Genomic DNA, 20,510 nt, shown 5'->3' on the forward strand with positions numbered 1-20,510 from the left:
GCAGCGGTCCGTAGGTTCCCTTTGAGAGTGGTTTTAAAGGAGTCAAGGTATTCACGTCTTAACGACTGTTGGTAGGGCGTTTTCCACACAGAGAAAAATGAATTTAGTCCCTTGTTTGTGCCGAATCTGGGTTGCACATGGTTTGTTGAACTCCCTCTGGTGTTGTGAGTGTGAACTTCGTTGACATTAAGGAAGTATTTAGACAGGTAGGCCTACATGGGTATCTTGGTAGAGTAGCGAATCTTGTGGACCAGACCCATTGCAAGATGCTGTACTCTGTTGTCAACCCTAAACCATTCCAGCCTGTCAAAATGGGCAGGGGTGAGGTGGGTTCGGGGAGTGAGTCAAACTGGTTAATCTAATTATTGACATACAAACTAAAATTTATTTTTATAGGCTATTTAGAAATCAGCTTTTAAATAATTTGAATCTAAACAGTAATAGAAAAATCACACCCGTGTGAAGTGAGGGGCGATCTTATCATCGTACATCATCATCATACATCTCATTCCGGCCAATCAGAATTTACGTCCTCTCCTTCGTCTTCAATGTTTGGGTTATGCAATGTTTGTGTTTACACAGACACTCAAAATTGTCATTCATTGTCAATGGGATTTAATGTTTGTGTAGGACAAAGTTTGTGCACATACACCTAAAGCTGGACATAGGATGGGCTATCGCCCCTAAAAAAACGCTTAGAAAGTAATTAGTGTGGTTGCCCTGATGTATCCCAAGGTCACCAGTAGTCTTTTGAATACTTACGTTTTTTTTAGCATGCACTTCTATAACAATCTAGTCACTCCAGTTCTATGGTCGCTCAGGTGGAGGTTATGTAACTCGATGGAGAACACCAGATTGATCCATTTTCAAAACAGATTCTTCATCTTGATAATCTAATTGGTTTATATGCCATTAGTGTCTCTTTGCCAATGAACAAATAGTACTCTACCCTCGAACTGGCCCAGTCCAATCACGCCGGTCAACGTCCAATTTCCTGTAAACAGACGGGACTCTCAGGAATTGGCAGTGGTAGACGGTAACTAAAGTACATTTACTTGAGTACTCTTTTGAATAGGTTTTTTTTTTAGCATGCACTTCTATAACAAAAACCATGCACCTGGGACGTATCCTCAGTGATGTATCCCAAGGTCATCAGGGTTTCGGGTCTGTCGAACATCATACCCCTCGCTCAGGCGACCCAAGTGCAGACTTATCAAGTGCCGACTTACGTCCCAGTAGCTACCCTCGATCAGTCCCATTAGGGAAAGACCAAGAGTGGTGGATTCCTAAGCCGCAATGTAACATGTACGCGATTGCGGCAACCACACTTTGCAATTTTTCAAAATTGCGACTTTTCTAGTTGCCAGTTGCAGCCTTAATGTCATCAGGTTCAAATGTAAAGTAAAGCAATGTATGGGAACGTTGGGAAGAAAAACATTGAAGCGTCCCCTGTGGGCCTTGCAGTAATGTGTTAAAGACAGTTGAGTGTGTTTGTGTGACGGACTCGCTAATGTCTTTGAGGCATTCGATTCCAGCATCCTGTCTGAGGAAGTTGTGTACCGTTTCCTGTCTCTCTCTCTCTCTCTCTCTCTCTCTCTCCTGCCTGTCCCCCTAGCTCCCTCCTCCTGTCTTCATTGTGCCAAGAGATGGACCCTCTCTAGGCCCCTGGCCAACACACTGCACAACCTCTACGGTCCCCATGGACTCCATAGTCTTTGTGGTTGTAGGTACAATAGTAGACAGACAGACAGACAGTTTTAGGGTAAAAGACAGATTCTGCAAAAACAAAGAAAAAAACAAATCCCCCCTTTTTCTTTTTACAGAATGGGTTCCCAGATTGGTTTTAGGGTGACTAAATTGAAAACCTAGACTTTCAAAAACTCAAATAATTGGCTGAGAAAGCCTGTAAATGAACTGACTTTGGCACCATTTGTAATGCGTTGAAGCCTCTGATCGTTGCTTGTGACAGTGAAACAAACTACTGTATTGTCTTCTGCATAACCTTTATGTGTGCACATAAAGTGTGCACATAAAGATTGAATCCTGCTTTTTAAAGCCTATATCTGCTCCGGGTTAATAGTTACTGCGATGCTGTGACGTGTTTGTAGTCATTTATAGTTGAATGTTTTCCCTCTAACTGCAGTAACTGTGGTGACTTTCTTTCTCCACGATTGTTGCAAAGACGGCGGCTCACACAACCTCAGCGCACTTGATTATTCATAGAAGACTTTCTTGTTAAGCCTCATGGGTCACTGAGCAGCATGATGTGTCATGTCTCAAGTCATCCACTATCAGTGGTTCTCAACGTAGCGTCCGGGAACCCCCAGGGGTCCTTGAGGGGGTTCCAGGGGGTACTGTAATATAGCATCAAACTGTACTGTATAGCATCAAAAGCAGTTTCATCACCACTTTAACCCTGTTTTTCTCTCTTTTTTGTGAAAAAATTGTCAACTTGGGGGTCTTTGACATGAAAATGTGCACTATGTTAAGCACACATATGCACTGTTTTTACTGTGTGAGTAGCAGCCTCTGTGAACTGTGTTCCTCAAATCACATGTATGTATGTAGGCTGATAAACAAGCCCCGAAGCAAGTTGTGTGTCGCATAAATTGCATAAATGTTGGCAAAACTGTGTGTGTGTGTGTGTGTGTGTGTGTGTGTGCGTGTGTGCGCACGCGTGCGCACACACGCGTGTGCGCACGTGTGTTAGGGCTATAAATGTCCCCACAAGTACATGTAAAATTTTGAGTTAGGTTTACAATTGGTTAGGATTAGGAGTTTCCATTTAGAGGTTAGATTTAGGCGGTGGGGTTAGAGTTATGGTTGAATTGTGCCGGTAGGCCTATAGTGCATCCAAGTGTTAAAGTGTTTACAGACTGCTGCATTTTCGGACCCGAATATCGGAGTGAATGTCAGGTGCACCGTTTTTTACACCGTTTTTCAAAAAAAACACCCCAAGAACCAAATCCGAAAAACACAACAGCGTGCTGCAATCTCCTTTAGCGTTTACAAAAAGGTTGAAATGGCATTCATAAAATTGTCGTCTTAAAATGCTGATGTCCTCGCATGTGTAATGCAAACGTGTGTGTGTATGAGTGTGTGCGTGTGCTAGCGCTATTGTCCATGCACTTGGGTGCTGAATACGTACCTCTTTAGGTATTCTCCAGATACACGTGGACACTTCATCACAGAGGTACCAGTGGCGGTGGTGTTGGGGGGGGGGGGGGGGGGGGTCTAGGGGGGGCTAACATCAGACACCATCACATATGAGCCCCAGGCCCCCCAGCTGAGGCTGAACAGGCCTCTTGTTCAGGTCCTGGAACGTCATCCTTCTCCCTGAGAGGCCTTCATACTGTAGCTCCATCATAATAAATATGGCTCTTTGTCACTACTAAGAAACCTATGCTGTGCCATATGGTATTTTAAAGCTTCTGGATTTGTTTCCACTTGCAGCTCAATTTCACTCAATTTTCTTCTGTGCTTTATGACCCCCTGGAGCTTTTTCCTCTGTGCCACTGTACAGCTGGTACAGTATGTCAATATGCTCTCTATGGAGCACCGATAGAAGGACACCAGCAGTCTCTGTGTGATGCTGTTCCCCCTGAGCACCCTCAGGAAGTATAGTCTCTGCTGGGCCTTTTTCAACAGCTCAGAGGTGTTCGAGCTCCAGGTCAAGCCCTCCTCAATGTGGACTCCCAGAAAACGGAAGGAGGACACCCTCTCCACACAGTCCCCATTGATGAACAGTGGTGGAATGTCTGTTTTCTTCCTCCTGTAGTCTATGACCAGCTGCAATAGTTGCCTCCAGGTTCATTGTGCTCTTTCTGAGCCCCCCACCCCTTCCCCTCCCTTCATGACAAGAGGTCAGCTGTAGAATGTCTACAGCACATGGAGCTGCAAAGCCATGCATCCTTCAACTTCAACTTTATTGTCACATGGTTCACAGGTGTGTGTGTGTGTGTGTGTGTGTGTGTGTGTGTGTGTGTGTGTGTGTGTGTGTGTGTGTGTGTGTGTGTGTGTGTGTGTGTGTGTGTGTGTGTGTGTGTGTGTGTGTGTGTGTGTGTGTGTGTGTGTGACGTGTGTGTGTGTGTGTGTGTGCTTGTGCTTTTATTGAGCAATTTGTTTGCAAACATACATGGGACTGTATTCATTGCTCCATCCTTTTGCTACCATATAAGACACAGGAAACAAAATGGCAAAGACTATGGAGTACCAACTAACGCAACTCCCCCCCCACCCACCTTATCCTAACTATATCTAAACAAATCAAACGGTAATATATAAAGAATACAGCAATCCCTGTTACATTCTTAATAAACAGCTGTAGCTCTGCAGTCATTGAAATTGCACCAAAACCATCTTCTTGGAATCAAAGCATGTGTCTGTTACGTCACAAAAAAGTTCATGTGTGTGCACCAGAGTTCAGCAGGCATGCGGACGCCTGAGTGGCTTTGAACAAAGTGGCATCGCATCCTAGAATATGGATGAATGTTGTTGATTGGCTTCAGAAGAACATTTACCCCAATTTCCACTGCTTTGAATCACAGTAATTTGAGTGGACACACACGCGCACACAGGCTTACAACTTTGTGTTGAACATAGGCTACTGTAAACAGTACAGTGTGGAGGAGGACGCACACAGTTGGCTGTATTATAGGCAATTAGCAGTTTGGAGGATTCAACAATCTATCTGGAAGGATATGACATCTTCAAGTTGGACACCACTACAATGGTCTTAATTAGCACCAGAGGCACTCCAGCATTTGTTTCATCATATCACTCTGTCACTATCATCGGGACAAAGATGTTTGTATTTGTGAGTGTTAATAATACTAATATAAAATATCGCTTTTCTGAGTAGGCTACTAAAAGTCACTTTACAAAACAGAAAACAAAATTAAAAATAACTTTTATTAGGGAAAAGTTTAAAAGTTTAAAACTATAGAAGTAACGGTAAAAAGGGGGATTAGGTAGGGAATGTGAGTCTGAAAAGGTGGGTTTTGAGTGTGGTTTTAAACGTGGCGATGAAGGGGGAGCTTTGATCATGCGAGCTGGGAGTTTCATAGGGCGGCCACCGAGAAGGCCCTGTCACCCCAAGTTCGTTTTTGGCCTGGGGATGTCAAGGATATTGGCATCCGTGACAGGATAAGAAAGAGTACTACCACAACAACATCAGTGCATACGTATGTATGACATGCAGAGTACAGATCAACTTCTGGCTGAGCACGCCTTCTGCAATCTGCACAGCTTCTGCAACGTGAGGGTCATTCCTCTTTCACCTACAATAGACAATGGTACATTATTGTGGCCACAACTTGACATCATCAGCATGACGTCATCAACATGACATCACAGATCCACAGGGAAGCCACGCAGTTATTAGTCTCAGCCTTGTTTTTGAGGGGCGCTATAGCCCCTCTAGGCTCCTATGCCCAGCTTTGTGTGTTTGTGTGTACCCCGGAATGGGGACTGTGAGGATAAAAATCACACCCGTGTGAAGTGAGGGGCGCTCTTTTTTTCCTTTTTTTGAGTGGTGCAAACCACTCCAATAACCAGCTTTGTCTGTATGTTTGTGTACCTGTGTACGTGTCCGTGCACAGGTGAGCATGGTTACTATGGTCACTGACATTACGTCAGACCACAGCTGATCAGGCTATATAAGACCTTGCACCACTCAGTTCACACGGGTGTGATTTTTTGTTATCAAATGTTTTTTATTTAAGACAAAATAGCACAATCAAACATGTTAACACCATGAATGAATAAAGAAAATAAAACAAGTAATACACGTACAACAGCAAAAGAAAAGGAACACAAAAACAAACAACAAACAAACAATCCCACCTACCCCTCCCCCGGACCAAAGATGCTTCCAAATGCACACTTGTGCCAAGATTCCTACCACTGTGCACTAGGAAAATAAAGACTAAATCATGTCCTTGACCATATCTGCAATACTAGACCAAATATTAATGTTTTCCTCTTTCGCTCTGTGTAATATTGCCGTTGACATCTCCAGATAGATGATATCTAGAAAGGTTAAAGCCCATTGGCGAGATGTCGATGTATGAGGAGGTTTCCAGCGCGTAGCAACCATCTTCTTTGCGATTGGGATACATCATTTAATATGAATAAAGATGAGGAGGGTGTAATGTTAATTTGTAAAAGTATCGAAAGATTAGCAGCAACCACATTCCAAAATGTGAGAACACTTGGACACTCCCAAACCATATGGAAGAATGTACCTACGTAGGGTGTTCAAAGTGCAGTTGGGATTATTTAAAATCCTCATAGCACATAATCTACGGGGGGTCACACTGTGTCCCAGCTCCAATCTGGATCTAGATTTGGTATGTCATTCCTCCATACAGAATCAACAGGCAAGGTCCCATAATTAGATTCTAATAAAAAAGCATACAATGTGGAAACAAAACCTCTTGATCTAACATCACAGATAAGACTATGCAAAGGGTGCATTGCAAGGGGGGTCTGCCATGGAACCCCATAAGTCCTCATGGCAGTTCTCAGTTGGAAATAGAAAAAAAAAGATTTACCAGGCAAGTTAAAAATATCAGATAAATTCTGAAAAGAACGTAAACCATTGTCATCAAATAATAAAGTATGAATCCCCTTGGAACTCCATCTGGGAAAACGAATAGGACGTTCATCCAAAAGCAAACCATCATTGTTGAACACTGGGGAAAACAAATCAATCTTGCACATTTTTTCAGCTGCTCTCCACACTGTTACTAACTGAGAAATGATTGGCCCAAAGCGAACTTTGCATTGATTATTCGATATGTTTGAATAGATCAAATATCTCAATTCAATAGGATGAACCAAACTTTCCTCAAGCTCTCGCCAACAGACCTTAGTTGAGTTGAAATATCTTAAAAGGGGGGCGAAGGGTGAAAATTTGAAGTTAGGCAACGAAAGGCCGCCATCAGCTCTGGCCCGCTGTAACAAGGAAAGTTTGAGACGTGGGTGTTTCCCATTCCACACGAATTTGGATATAGCAGAATGAATCTTAGTCCAATACTGTGATGGCGGTGGCAGTGGGAGCATAGGGGCGCTCTTTTCATCATACATCATCATCCATCATCTCATTCTGGCCAATCACAAGTTCTCACTTTTGTCTTCAATGCTTGTGTTACGCAATGTTTGTGTTTACACAAATACTCAAAATTGTCCATTCATTGTCAATGGCATTTTGTGTGTGTTTGTGTACGACAAAGTTTGTGCACACACACCAAGACCAAAAGCTTGATATAAGAGGGGATAGCGCCCCTCAAAAAGTGAGGACAGAAAAGTGAGGACGCCAAAAGTGATTGGCCAGAATGTGATGATGATGATGATGATGTACAGTATGATGATGATGATGTATGATGATAAGAGCGCCCCTCACTTCACACAAGTGTGTTTTTTGTTTCCTGTTTGTGTATTGATTGATTGACTTGTTGTTTATCCGGTATTGACAGCTAACTTGAGTTATCAGTAATGGCCACAGTCTTCTGTAAATGTTGAGTGCTTCCATGTTTCAGTCAATGAATTTTGTAGCGAAAAGGCCTTGGGCACACCTACTAGGACAGGTGCGTCTGAGCCGGCAACCAAATGCGAATCATGAGAAGAAAATGGTCCCGCACACTGTCTTCACTTATAGAGCAGTATAGTTTTATTCAGATGACAACGTTTCGGTCTAAACGACCTTCATTAGGTATCTGGTTTACAACAATCAGTCAATGAATTTGAAACGCATACGCTGTCAGTGTACCTTGTGTAGACACTAACAGTTCATTTTAACAAATGCACCTGAGCTCCAACATCTCTTGTTCTATATCTCAATTGTGACCTTAACCATTGAAATGTCAATCATATATATAGTATCATTTTGCATCTTTGTGACAAGCCTAAACATTCTCCCCTTCCTCCCCACACACAGTTTTGACGTGGGTTTTGATATATAATATTTTTGGAAATATTCCATTTTTTGTACGCACGGGAAGAGATCGGTATTGGCCGATCATGAGAAAAACAATCTGTGATTGGGATCGGTCCCAAAAAACCTGATAGTGTCCCCTAGGGTAGGTACCCTCACAAACATGCAGTAATCCTGGTCTCTAAATTGCCTCCCCCTGGCCAGCCGGTGCCTGATGGAGGTGAAAGGAACTGGTTGGAATAACGTGTTCCTTCCACGCGCTACGTCCAACCAGGGAAACTCCCCCCTGGCAGGTGTAAAGGAGCAACTTGGACACTCAGGCATGAAGGAAGCATGAGTTCAAGTCTGTTGAATGGGTTACAGAATCGTGGGATAAAAAGATTTCATAGTAAATGCACCAAGTCTCTGTACGTCTAATCCATGTAACTCGGAAACCATTCGCCCCACCGACCACCACATGGAGTGCAGTGCCCGGTGTCGAGTCCGTCGGTTCGCCGGTTGTCAGGAAAAAGCACAAAAGCCTCTGCAGAGGACAGGGCCCAACTGATCACCCCCAGATCTCAATATATGGATCTGGCTTGTTCTGACATCACAATGATGCACAACCTCGCCCTTTATTAGCCAATAATTCAATTTTCAATTGAATTTTATTAAAGTGTCGAATCACAACAGAGCACGTCCTGGACGTCTGGTCCAGGTCGTGCTCTGTGAGGAGGCCGGGTCCACGGTCACACTTCTGATGGGCTTCATGAAGAGGCCTGGTCCACAGTCACACTTCTGATGGGCTTCATGAAGAGGCCTGGTCCACGGTCACACTTCTGATGGGCTTCATGAAGAGGCCTGGTCCACAGTCACACTTCTGATGGGCTTCATGAAGAGGCCTGGTCCACGGTCACACTTCGGATGGGCTTCATGAAGAGGCCTGGTCCACGGTCACACTCGGCAGCCAGTTGGGGGTTCATATTAGAGGTCCACGGAACTGCGAAGTGGAAGACGAAAAGCGACTCTGGGGAGTGGCTCCCCGGATGTTGAGTTAGTGGCAGGCCTTACTGGAGCCTATACAGTGTTTATTACAAGCACTGCTGGGAGACAAACCCACACAAACAATGTTTGGCATTTAGCAGGCGCACAACACAGGTGCGGGTTTGGCGGGAGGTTCCCCTTACTCAGTTCTTACCCTTATTACTTTGTCGGGTGACTGAGTACTGAGGACAAGTCTAGCTATAGGCTTTGTCGTAGAGAAAGGTTTTTAACCTAGTTTTGAATGTGCAGAGCGTGTCAGCCCCACGGACAGAAGCCGGGAGAAGGTTCCACAGCTGAGGTGCCTGGGATCTAAACGCCCTGCCTCCTATTGTAACTTTTGATATTTCTGGGACAGTAAGCATTTTTGCATACTGTGAATGCACTGGTGTTCTATTTGGGTTGTAGGGATCGATGAGTTCTTTGAGATATTGTGGTGCCTGACCATTGAGAGCTTTGTAGGTGAGGAGAAGGATTTTGAACTCTATTCTGTATTTAACCGGGAGCCAGTGTAGAGAGGCCAGTGAAGGAGTGATATGGTCTCTTCTTCTGGTACATGTCAGCACACGTGCCGCAGCATAATCACACCTGATCACCCCCCAACGGGCACTGTTCTAGTTAATTTAACTCTATAAGGAGTAGGATAATAATGTTTAAAAGTCTTTAATAAATTAGCATTAAAGAAAGACAATAAAAATAGCAATTAAAATGTTTGGAAAAGAAAGTCTATACATTTGTCAACAGAGGTAATAAATATGACAGTGTAAGACTTCTCAATAATCTGTGCCATAAGAAAGCCTACATTTGTCAACAGAGGTAATACATATGACAGTGTAAGACTTTTCTCAACAACATGGACCATTATTATTACATTATGAACTTTTATTACATTATGAGCTGCTATGTGTTCGTTCATAATGTAACACATTATTACATTATTACATTATAGAAAAATATGTTATTACGTTATGCGCTCATTCTTTTATTACATTATGATCTGATTATTACATTATGAGTTTTTATTACATTTAAATTATTACATTATGAGCCCTTATTACATTATGAGCAGTTATTACATTATGAGTTGCTACATCCCCCCCTTACATCCAAACATTCCACAGTTCATGCCAACATCAACCCCCACGCACTCCTCATCTCATCCCCACACATCTTCTGAAACCCTGTCTTCCTATTGTCTTCCTAAGTATAGATTAACACAATGAATGATTTTCTCAACCTTTTTAATTTTTTAAAAATGGCCAGTTTGACCATTATCTCTGGGACTATAGGCTACACTAAAATCTTGCAGTGTTCATTTACTGTAACTATATGAGAGATTAAATGGACCCGTAATAATCAATTGGTTCCATTTTCCATGTTATTTTTGTTGTTGTTTTCTCCACCAGGCCGAAGGCATAGGGCGAGAGTATGTTTTGCACTCCGTCCGTGTGTGTGTGTGTGTGTGTGTGTGTGTGTGTGTGTGTGTGTGTGTCCGTCCGTCCGTCCGTCCGTCCGTCCGTCCGTCCGTCCGTCCGTGTACAGCTAATCTCCGGCACCGTTAACCCGGTCGATGCCAAATTTTGCACACAAACTCCCTGGATTCCAAGTTGCCAACAATGAGCCTCTGCCACAAATCTTCCAGAACGGCCTGTTATATCGCCACCAGGAGGCCGGCTTTTGAAAAACACATTTTTTGATATTACTCCTCCAGATTCTGTCCAAAAATCCTGCAAATCTTTCACAGACTTACTTTCCTAGGCTGAGGAATATATCCCACCCTTTTCACATTGGCCTGTTATAGCGCCACCAACAGGTGGATTTTTGCAAAACACATTTTTGGAACAAAATGCCTCAAATGATCCAATTGCCATCCAAGGCGAAAGAAGAAATGGCACCCTTTTCACATTGGCCTATAGCGCCACTAGTAGTAGGCCACAACCTGACCTGCCCTGGTGGAGACTTGTGCCCCGAGAGGCACTTACTTATTTATATATATATATATTTGCAACATACACACATATATATATATATATATATATATATATATATATATATATATATATATAAATAATGTTATAAGCCTATTTTAGTTTAAATCAATCAGTGCCTTATCACGACTTTTAACAATGAACCTTATTTGTTTACCTACAGGAAACTTTAGGCTAGCCTTTGACATTCCAAAATGACCAAACACACGAGTCACGCTGCGTATATAATGATTCACTGAGAACGGCCGGGATACAGCTAGTTGAAAAGAGCAGATCCACAAGCTCACAACGCGTCACATGGCGACACGTTTGAGCTTGTAGATCAGCTATTTTCAGTCTCAGCCCACCCAGAGTAGGTTACGCATATGCGCTCCTCCCTTTGCGCCCACACTGTCCACTGTCCGCTCCATCCTCCCTCCAAAGCACCATCAACTCCATGACTGCAGGAGCGCACGCTTGACCAGCGCGCACATCGCTTTGGGAACTGTTCCATGTTTTTGTTTTGTTTTGTTTGCTTTAAAATAACTCGTATAGGTTAGAAATCGATACGTCAATTGATCTGTCAAATGGACTCCTAACGACCGCATAGGATTCATTATCGCCGGAGTTCCAAACTTTTTGTTATTGGATGTTCGTGAGGGTCTCTTTCGCCGGATGATGGCTCTGGCAGTGTCCGTCATACCGCTTCTGGGGCTGATTTTACACATCCACTGGGTCTTTGGTGAGATCATCCTATATGCATTTAAAGACTCCGAGACTGTTGGGAATGTTTATAGTCCATATAAGTCGTCTAATTAGGCTTTCTATCAAGTATGTAAAATAACCCTTGTTATATTATTATATACGAATACGATAATACAAGTGAGACAATTGTGAATATGCAACAGACAAAACCAGGCAAAACATCATTGATGTTTTAAACCAATCCATTTCGCTATAAATCCACACAATGACCGAAATAGGCTGGATAAGCAAGAAATTCTAGATTAGGCTAATCATTACGTGCATACTCTGTTCATCCAGAGAAATATAGGCTATTAATAATGTTGTGGAAAATGACAATTTAATTAAGCTCACACTTTTGGTTGAACTTTTAAATAAATACTAATAAAAAAGCAATTCCCATGTTAGGAGAGAATAATCCTTATAGGTGCATGTATTTACATTGTCATTGATTGATCTAAATACTAATAACAATAATAGGCTAATGATCATTATAAGTATTATACTTATAATAATAATAATTATTATTATTATTATTACTATACCGTATATTATTATTGTCTCCATCAGCCGGAGGCATGGTGAGAGTATGTTTTGCACATCCGTCCATGTGCATGCGTTCATTCGTGCATGTGTTCATCCGTCTGTTACCAGCTAATCTCCAGCACCGTTGGCCGGTCGCTACGAAACTGTACACACACACTGCAGCTGGATGCCAATTCCAAACCTCTACCCCCAACAACATAACTGTAGCCTACCGAACTGCGTGAAACGTTGCATGCATGCATGCAGCATACTCCCTAGAGGCCAAGGAAAACCTTTGACCTTTTTTCACATCTGCCTTTCATAGCGCCACCAGGAGGCCGACTTTTGTAAAACACACTTTTCTTTAATATTACTCCTTTAGATTCTGTCCAAAAATCCCACAAATCGGTATCTCTATAGTCATGTGATCAAGACAGATCTGTCTGATTTTTCATATTCCATCCTAATTGGAAAAAACTGGCTTCGAAAGTTTGCTGTGACGTTCTGTGGGTCAACCACTGAGGGAGGGGCTCATCATTGATTACAGAGCTACTCGAGCCCACACTGTTTCTTCAGGAACAGTATTTTGACTAGTTAAGGTCCCTACACACTGCTACGTTTTTCGGATTTTTAGCAGCGTTTTTCTGTCGGTTTCCCGAAAAACGCGTCCAGTGTACGTGCCACCACCTTTATTATGTGTTAAATTTGGGATTTAATACATTGAAAGTTGAAAGTCGTTTGATTTCTTTGACTTCTTCAACTTGACTTCAGATTTCCCAGTCAGTGTAAAGCGTTCACAACCCACCCAAAATGGGTTAAGGTGTTAAATGGGGGTCCGTAGACTAATGCATGTCAAACTGCAGGGGTCCTTGAAATTAAACGGGTTGAGAATCTCTGCTAGAGCTGTAAATATCTTCTCTTATGGGGGTCCCTGGCATATCTTTTCAATAATTAGTGTCAATTTGGGGGTCCTTGACATGAAAAAGTGTGGGAACCACTGGTGTAGACGATGTGTTTGCCTCTATAGGGCAGCTCTGCTCTGCTGCAGTCCTGTATGTGTCCTCAGTCAGAAACAGGAACCCCACCTAGACCTTCCAGAGCTCTGGCTATTGAGTCTGCCCCGGCCCATCTTCCCCAGGCTTCCTGTTTTGACACAGCAGCTCCGCCATTTGCTGTGGCAATGGAAAAATGGCTGAGTGTAATAGCCGGCCATCCATAGCTATAGCCAGCAAACCAAACATTCACCATCTTTAATTCGCTGAGACTTTTGAGAGAGAACCAGTATCTGTTTATTTATTATGGCAATAAATCAATATGTAATGTTTTCGTTTGTTTCTCATAGTGTTTTGCTCACAGGAAAAATGTAAACACGTACCTAATTAAAATGTCATAGTGTGTGTTTTCAGACTACAGTGGTGCTATGCCAATGTGGGATTTCAAGTGTTAGGACTCAAATGCACCACAGATTAAAGACATATAACAGGGGTCCAATGTTGTCACCTGGCCCTGAATCCTTAACGCATTCTCAAAATGGGGTCCAGGGACCCTCAGGGTTCCTTCCTGGGATTCCAAAAGGTCTGCAACTCTTGAGAGTTATGGGGGTCCTTGAAATTAAATGTTTGAGAGCCACTGCCATATTAACCTGACTCCGCCAGATGACTGCCATATAACAGCTCCCTGGATCATACTTGTTTTTCCTTCTCCTCAGCTCTAGATCTGCGGTACATGCCGGACCCTCCTACAATGAATGCCAGCGGCATCCTGAGGATCAATAAAACAGACAGCATGGAGCTCACCTGCAGGTCAGAGACAATCATCAATCTGTCCGTCCGTTTGTCCGTCCCTCCATCCGTCCCTTGTCTGTCTGTCTGTCTATCCATCATAGTCCCTTTATTTACATCAGTGGTTCTCAACGTTCTTTGCCCCCCCCCCCCCCCATCCAATGCAGTTCCCTTACTGCCCCCCACACCCATTTAAAATGTAGTTTATGTTTCTGATGTATATATAATTTACCAGCTCAGTGGCCTTGAGGTTCGAGTGTCTGCCCTGAGACTGGAAGGTCTGGGTTCGAACCCTAGCCGGGTCATGCCAAAGACTATATTTGATTGTTTATTTATTTTCGTGTCCTGCACACAATGTGCTCAACCCTCATGGGTTTATAAGACACCATTTCACAATTGCATTTACAGCATGTTTATGTTTACATTACAGTATATTCATAATTCATTACATTACAGCCCAGAGTTATATATGCAGTATATACAGAGTACTCTGTATATAAGTCCCTTTGGCAACACATTTTTTCATAGTAATTTAAATCTAGGACATCTTTCCCTTATGACTATGTCATCATATTTAGGGCAATAATACAAAAAGTGAACCTTGTTTTCAATTTCACCAAGTTCACAGAACAAGCAATATCTCTCTTCTTCTGGAGTGGCATTAAACCTGCCAATATCCAGTGCTAATGGTAATGTTCCTGACCGTATTTGTGCAGAGAGATCTTTGTCTTTTGTTTAAATTATAAAAATGGGACCCAGTGCCTTCCTGCTTGGCACTCACCGTCAAGGGTTGTATAAATCCATGTGGCATACTAGCGTCATGTCCAGGGGGTGTACTTGTACATCAAGCTGCCTCATGCTACAGAAACACGAGATAGACTCCTGCCCTATGGGCCTCATGGCTCGGCAAGGCTTGCATATATTTAGAAAACATCTCACTGAATAGCACATAACAGATTAAAATGGATGTGATTATTAGTCTACTTCCCATGGGAGATTTGTTTTAGCCAGGGGTGCTATTATGGGTGGGTTTGGATATGCACACCGGGAATGTGCTCAGTTTTTTGAGTGCGCTCAGAGTTGCACATTTAAAGTTAAAACAACACGTTAATGCGTGTGTAATAATAAAGCTCAAAGGATCAATTAAGCCACAAATGCTGCATTTTGCAACCATTTCCTCTGCCATTGTTCGCCGCCGGCGAGCACTCGAGACACCGCAGTGACGCGCACACACACTGGACAACCCCAACTTCTGAGTAGGGTCGGTCAGTGTGGGCACTGAAGCACACCTGTGGCACAGCGCATTAGATTTTCGAACGACAATGCACCGAGTGCACTGGATAAACGAACAAGAGGGCACACCAGTGCGCTCAGTGTGAATTTCCCTACTAGTAAATACAGTTATAATTTATCCCCATCTTGGGCACGCCTTACCTTTTATCCCTAAACTTCTTTGCCATATTTTACTATCTTGAAAAACATTTAATCAAAATATTTGTGTGTGTGTGTGTGTGTGTGTGTGTGTGTGTGTGTGTGTGTGTGTGTGTGTGTGTGTGTGTGTGTGTGTGTGTGTGTGTGTGTGTGTGTGTGTGTGTGTGTGTGTGTGTGTGTGTGTGTGTGTGTGTGTGTGCGTGTGCATCTGCTCTTTTCCAGAGGAGCTGAATATTCTCCATTAATTATTTGTCAATGGCATTTAATGTTTGTGTTATGACAAAAATCTATACTATAGCTGAATATAGGAGGGGCCAGCGCCCCTCAAAATGGCAAATAAGTTTAGGTTTAAGGGCTAAGAGGTGGTGCAAGTCTATGCACCATAGATGTTTGCTTTTAGCAGTGACGTCATGTGGCAGCCACAGTGGGTGCCCCTCACAAGTGTGATTTCTTTCCTTCTGTTGCTGTTGGTAGTTATTGCGCTGCCAGTTCCCACCTGATGCCACATGGGAGGAACGTCTTCATACTAGAACTTAAGTCTAAGATGTACAGTTTGTGTGTGAACTCCATTCAGCTGTATTGTCCAGCAAAATAATTCTCACAAATCAATTAGGATTTATAAAACCTCTCTCCATAAAATAATGTCCTAATTAAGAAGTGCCATTCCAGCTCTTCATGCATGCTTTCCTGATGTTTTCCTGAAGGTTTTCTGAAAATGCATGTTTTCCCTGCAGGTTTTATTCACTGACCTCATGCCCCCTTCTATGCATGTGGAGTCCAAGCTGCTTCTTTTCACCTGACAGGGGCAAGTTTCCCTGGCCGGACATGGCGCGTGGAAGGAACACGTAATTTCGACCAATTTAGAGACTAGGATTACTGCATGTTTTTTGTGAGGGTAACTACCCTAGGCCTAGGGGACACGGGAAGAACATGCAAACTCCACACAGAAAGGCCCTTTCGCCAACCCCATCGGTCGAAAGTGACATTAACAGAGTAAGGGCTCAATCTTGCCTTACCCCTTATGCCTAATATAAACGTTTTTTGGCATTTTGTACTATTTTGAAAAACATTTTAAAGCAGCTGATCTACATCAACACGTTGTGAGCTTGTATCGGCTATTTGAAATATTTTTAAATGTTTTTAAAAAGTAGTAAAAAAATGACCCAAAAAAGGTTTAGGCATAAGAGGTAAGGCAAGATAGGGCCATTTAAGTGTCTGAGAAAGCGACTGATCCCAGTGTTCATTGACCTCCCATGCAGCGGTCGGCAGTACCTGACGTGGACCACTCCTTACTCCAGCAGTCGCCTCTCCACCTCCGACTGCAGTGGCTCTGGACTCTTCTGCACCACAATGACCATCTCTAACGCCACGGCCAATGAGACAGGCCTGTACCGCTGCTACTACAAAGACCTGGAGGTCGAGGATGGCAAAACCTCCGCCTCGGTTTACATGTTTGTCAACGGTAGGACTCCACTTTGACCATATACCTCGGAATGAACGGCGTGACTCACTGTAGTGGAAGAAGTAGCAATACCACGTACTCTGTTCAAAGGCTTGTACGTTTTACTTGAGTCAAAGTACAAAGTATTGGCATAAAAATACACCGTAAGTAGTACACAAAACTAAAAGTTCTCATTTATGCAGAACCTTTTTCAGAGAAATTGTCAAAATTTCAGATCTACAGCACAAGCTCACAACACGTCACGGTGCGATACGTTGTGAGCTTGTAGATCTGTTATTTTCAAATAGCTATATAACTTAAATTTCATTATCCAATTAAAAACGAAGGTTTTCAAATAACTATTGGAGTAAAAAGTACTATATTTGCCTCTGAGATGTAGTGGAGTATTTAGCATGACGAGTGATGTAAAGCTACAATCTGGGAGGTATCTGATTTTAACCAATCGGCACCGCAGATAATGTTAATATAATAACTACACTAGCACACCTGCAGTGGTTGGATATAGTTGTCGTTGCTATACCTCAACGAACATACAACTGTTTGTTGATGATCTGGTACAATGATTTTACATTTAACCTGTGGTGAAAAACATCTTATCCCGTAACCTTTCGATACTTAGAGTTGTGATGAAATGTGTCATTGTAGATGAGAAGTTGCCCTTCGTGCCGTCTGAGAAAGAGTACGAGGTAGTGTTCATCCGTGAAGGAGAGCTGGTGGTGATACCGTGCCGAGGCTCTATGGAGGATCTGAACGTCACACTCCACACCGTAAGCACTGCTACTGTCCCAAACATATACATATATATTAGGTAATGCCCCTAGTTGATATCTCTGGGACCCCAATATAAATGGTAAAGGCCTCAGTGTTCATTTAACGCTGAAAAGCAAACTAATGCACCCGTTGTACAGTACAATACTCTCAGAGTTATAGACTCATAAGGGTCCATTTGGACCCACAGGATTTCACAACCCAGTCATCCCTGTTTTGTGTGTGTCATTATTGGATAAAAGTGCAGCAGAAATAGTGAACACTTCAGCAAAAGATCAATGAGAATTCAGCCAAAATAGCCAATGTACTACTTAGGCCACACTACACTGTTGTTCAGGCAGAATGTATTGGGCCGGCAGATAATGACTTTTTGGAAACTGAACATAAAACTTTTCATTGTGTCCGTCAGCACAAAGGGGGGGGACAATTAGCAGGTTTCCATTTCCTGTCTGTGCTACCTCCACCCATCACTTAGAACCTGTGACCTACTCACAGTTTTAGTGTCATTCCACTTGGAAAATCACTGAGGCCTTTGCCCTGGACAGTCACCAGCTAATACAATGAAGCAAGTTTCCCTATGGTCACTCAGCAGAATGCTTCACTGCGCAAAAAGCATGGAATTACTGATATGTATATTCCAGGAAACTCCTGTTAAACTTTCCAACAAACATATATGAATACTACACTGAAATAAAAATATAAAGCCAGCTGCCAGCTGCAGCCAGTATTTGTCGTTACAAAATCTGATGTCAAATTAAAAGCTGCTTTCCTGTGGTGGGTTCTGGAGTATTAGTGGAACTCTTTGGTTTATAGTGTGCATTGATTTGGAAGGTGCTGGTCACTTGTGAATTCTTAAAGACGTAGATTTCTCATCTTTTGTTCTGCATGTCACAAACACAACACTGTGCCACAGAAGACGGATGTTGAGTTACTGGTCCTCAACGTGACTCCTCGGGGTCCCCCAGCTAAATGATTCATAGTTTGGAACCAAATGGACCAATGAGGCTGAAACTATGAGAGTGTACAAAATAATTACAACCATACGACCCGAACGAGTCCATTTGGTTCCATAGATAAACAATCATATCAAATGGGTGTCTGTGGCCTAATAATGCACATCAAATCGGGGGTCATGACAGGATACTTGACATGATACAAGTTGTGATTGTGTGTGTGCGTGTGTGTGTGTGTGTGTGTGTGTGTGTGTGTGTGTGTGTGCGCGCGTGTGTGTGTGTGTGTGTGTGTGTGTGTGTGTGTGTGTGTGTGTGTGTGTGTGTGCACGCATGCGTGCGTGCGTGCGTGCATGCGTGCGTGTGTGTGTGTGTGTGTTTGTGTGTGCGTGTGTGCGTGTCAGAAGTATCCTAAGAAGGAGCTGTATCCGGATGGTAAGGACTGTCAGTGGGACGCCAGGTGGGGCTTCACAGTCCCCAGTCACCTGATCAGCTACGCCGGGGTGGTCTTCTGCCAGACATGCCTACGCAACGACACCTTCAAGTCTCCTCTCTACATAGTCGCTGTTGTTGGTAAAAAAAACCCATAGGCCTACTATTGGAGTGTGTGTGTGTGTGTGTGTGTGTGTGTGTGTGTGTGTGTGTGTGTGTGTGTGTGTGTGTGTGTGTGTGTGTGTGTGTGTGTGTGTGTGTGTGTGTGTGTGTGTGTGTGTGTGTGTGTGAGAGAGAGAGAGCGCGATTGAGAGAATGATTGAGAGAGAGAGAGAGAGTGAGAGAGAGAGACAGGGAGAATGAGTGTGAGAGAGAGACGGAGAGAGACGGGTAGAGAGAGAGAGAGAGAGAGAGAGAGCTTGAGAGAGAGAGAGGGGGGTATGTACTTTCAGTAGAACAATGGACCGTGAGCTCTCAGGGCCAACGTCTTCCCTCCCTTTTCCGCAGGATACAAGATCCATGACCTCACCCTGACCCCCCCGCTGGTCAGGCTGTCGGTGGGGGAGCGCCTGGTGCTCAGCTGTACCGCCAAGACCGAGCTCAACGTGGCCATCGAGTTCAACTGGGCCCACTCTGGACAGGCCTTGGTGAGCAGCACGGAACGCAAGCCCCGCTCTGAATACACTGTTTAATCATCCCTGTGCTGTCATTTTACATTTTAACCACTTTAACCATTTTCTTTGGGTATTCAAATATCGTGATAGATTCGTGAACATTTTTGTAAGTCTTTCAATAACTTTTTAAACTCAAATCTTCGCTTTTGGGGGTCCCTGGAACAAAACATTTTGAGATGGAGGTGTTACATACTTGTGGGTTCAAGTATTAGTTTGTTACTGGCTAGGGCCTGCTGTGTGTACTGTATGTGGGAGGAGACCTACTGGGTAGGGCCTGCTGTGTGTACTGTATGTGGGAGGAGACCTACCTGCTGCTTCGGGCTGCCTCCAAATATAGTATTTGTGATTACTCCAATCACTGATTTTTCGGCTTATCCTGTATGAGTTCTCTCTCCTAATTGGATTAAAGTGGTATCCCAACCCGAAATCTGTTTATTAAACAGATCCTGTAGCAATTATTAGTACTATCAGAATATAGAGCTTTTTAAAATGTATTCAAACATACACACAGACATTTTAGGGGGGTTCTGCTTTGTTTTGTCTGTTCAATGTCCAGAGGCAGGATGTAGGTAGGTGGGGAGGAGACAAAGATAATGAGTCTTAATTGAATTGTAATGTGTTGAATTAACACAGCATTGTGCAGTGGAAAGTACAATCACGTGGTCAGAGCAGTTACCGTGGGGCGCTCTGGAGGAAGAGCCTTTGTCACTGTTTAATTATGTGTGAAATGGCCTCAGTTTATGTTGATATATAACTGAAATTGGGACATTGTGACAGACACCAGACTCATCATTATATGTAGCCTATCTGGCTTCCTTCC

The 20,510-nt window shown here is 43.2% G+C and overlaps 1 protein-coding gene and 1 long non-coding RNA gene across 4 annotated transcripts in view; one reads left to right on the forward strand and one right to left on the reverse strand.

Moving 5' to 3' along the window:
• The window catches only part of LOC306926945, a 251,928-nt gene that overhangs the window by 212,168 nt on the left and 19,250 nt on the right, over nucleotides 1–20,510 (reverse strand). The window lies entirely within an intron of this gene.
• Nucleotides 1–20,510, forward strand: part of kdr (kinase insert domain receptor (a type III receptor tyrosine kinase)) — a 51,624-nt gene that overhangs the window by 1,118 nt on the left and 29,996 nt on the right. The window contains exons 1-6 of one of the 3 annotated variants that reach the window (XM_079506457.1): nucleotides 11,381–11,665; nucleotides 13,901–13,994; nucleotides 16,664–16,866; nucleotides 17,512–17,633; nucleotides 18,989–19,157; nucleotides 19,524–19,663. In XM_079506457.1, coding sequence (XP_079362583.1) covers nucleotides 11,599–11,665; nucleotides 13,901–13,994; nucleotides 16,664–16,866; nucleotides 17,512–17,633; nucleotides 18,989–19,157; nucleotides 19,524–19,663 — 795 coding nt within the window. In that variant the 5' untranslated portion in view covers nucleotides 11,381–11,598. Of the gene's footprint in view, nucleotides 1–11,380; nucleotides 11,666–13,900; nucleotides 13,995–16,663; nucleotides 16,867–17,511; nucleotides 17,634–18,988; nucleotides 19,158–19,523; nucleotides 19,664–20,510 lie in introns of those variants that run through there. The other 2 variants (XM_079506458.1, XM_079506459.1) reach the window with 2 other exon arrangements.

Source organism: Electrona antarctica (assembly GCF_951216825.1).
Source record: "Electrona antarctica genome assembly, chromosome: 7".
In the NCBI taxonomy this organism is placed as follows: Eukaryota; Metazoa; Chordata; class Actinopteri; order Myctophiformes; family Myctophidae; genus Electrona; species Electrona antarctica.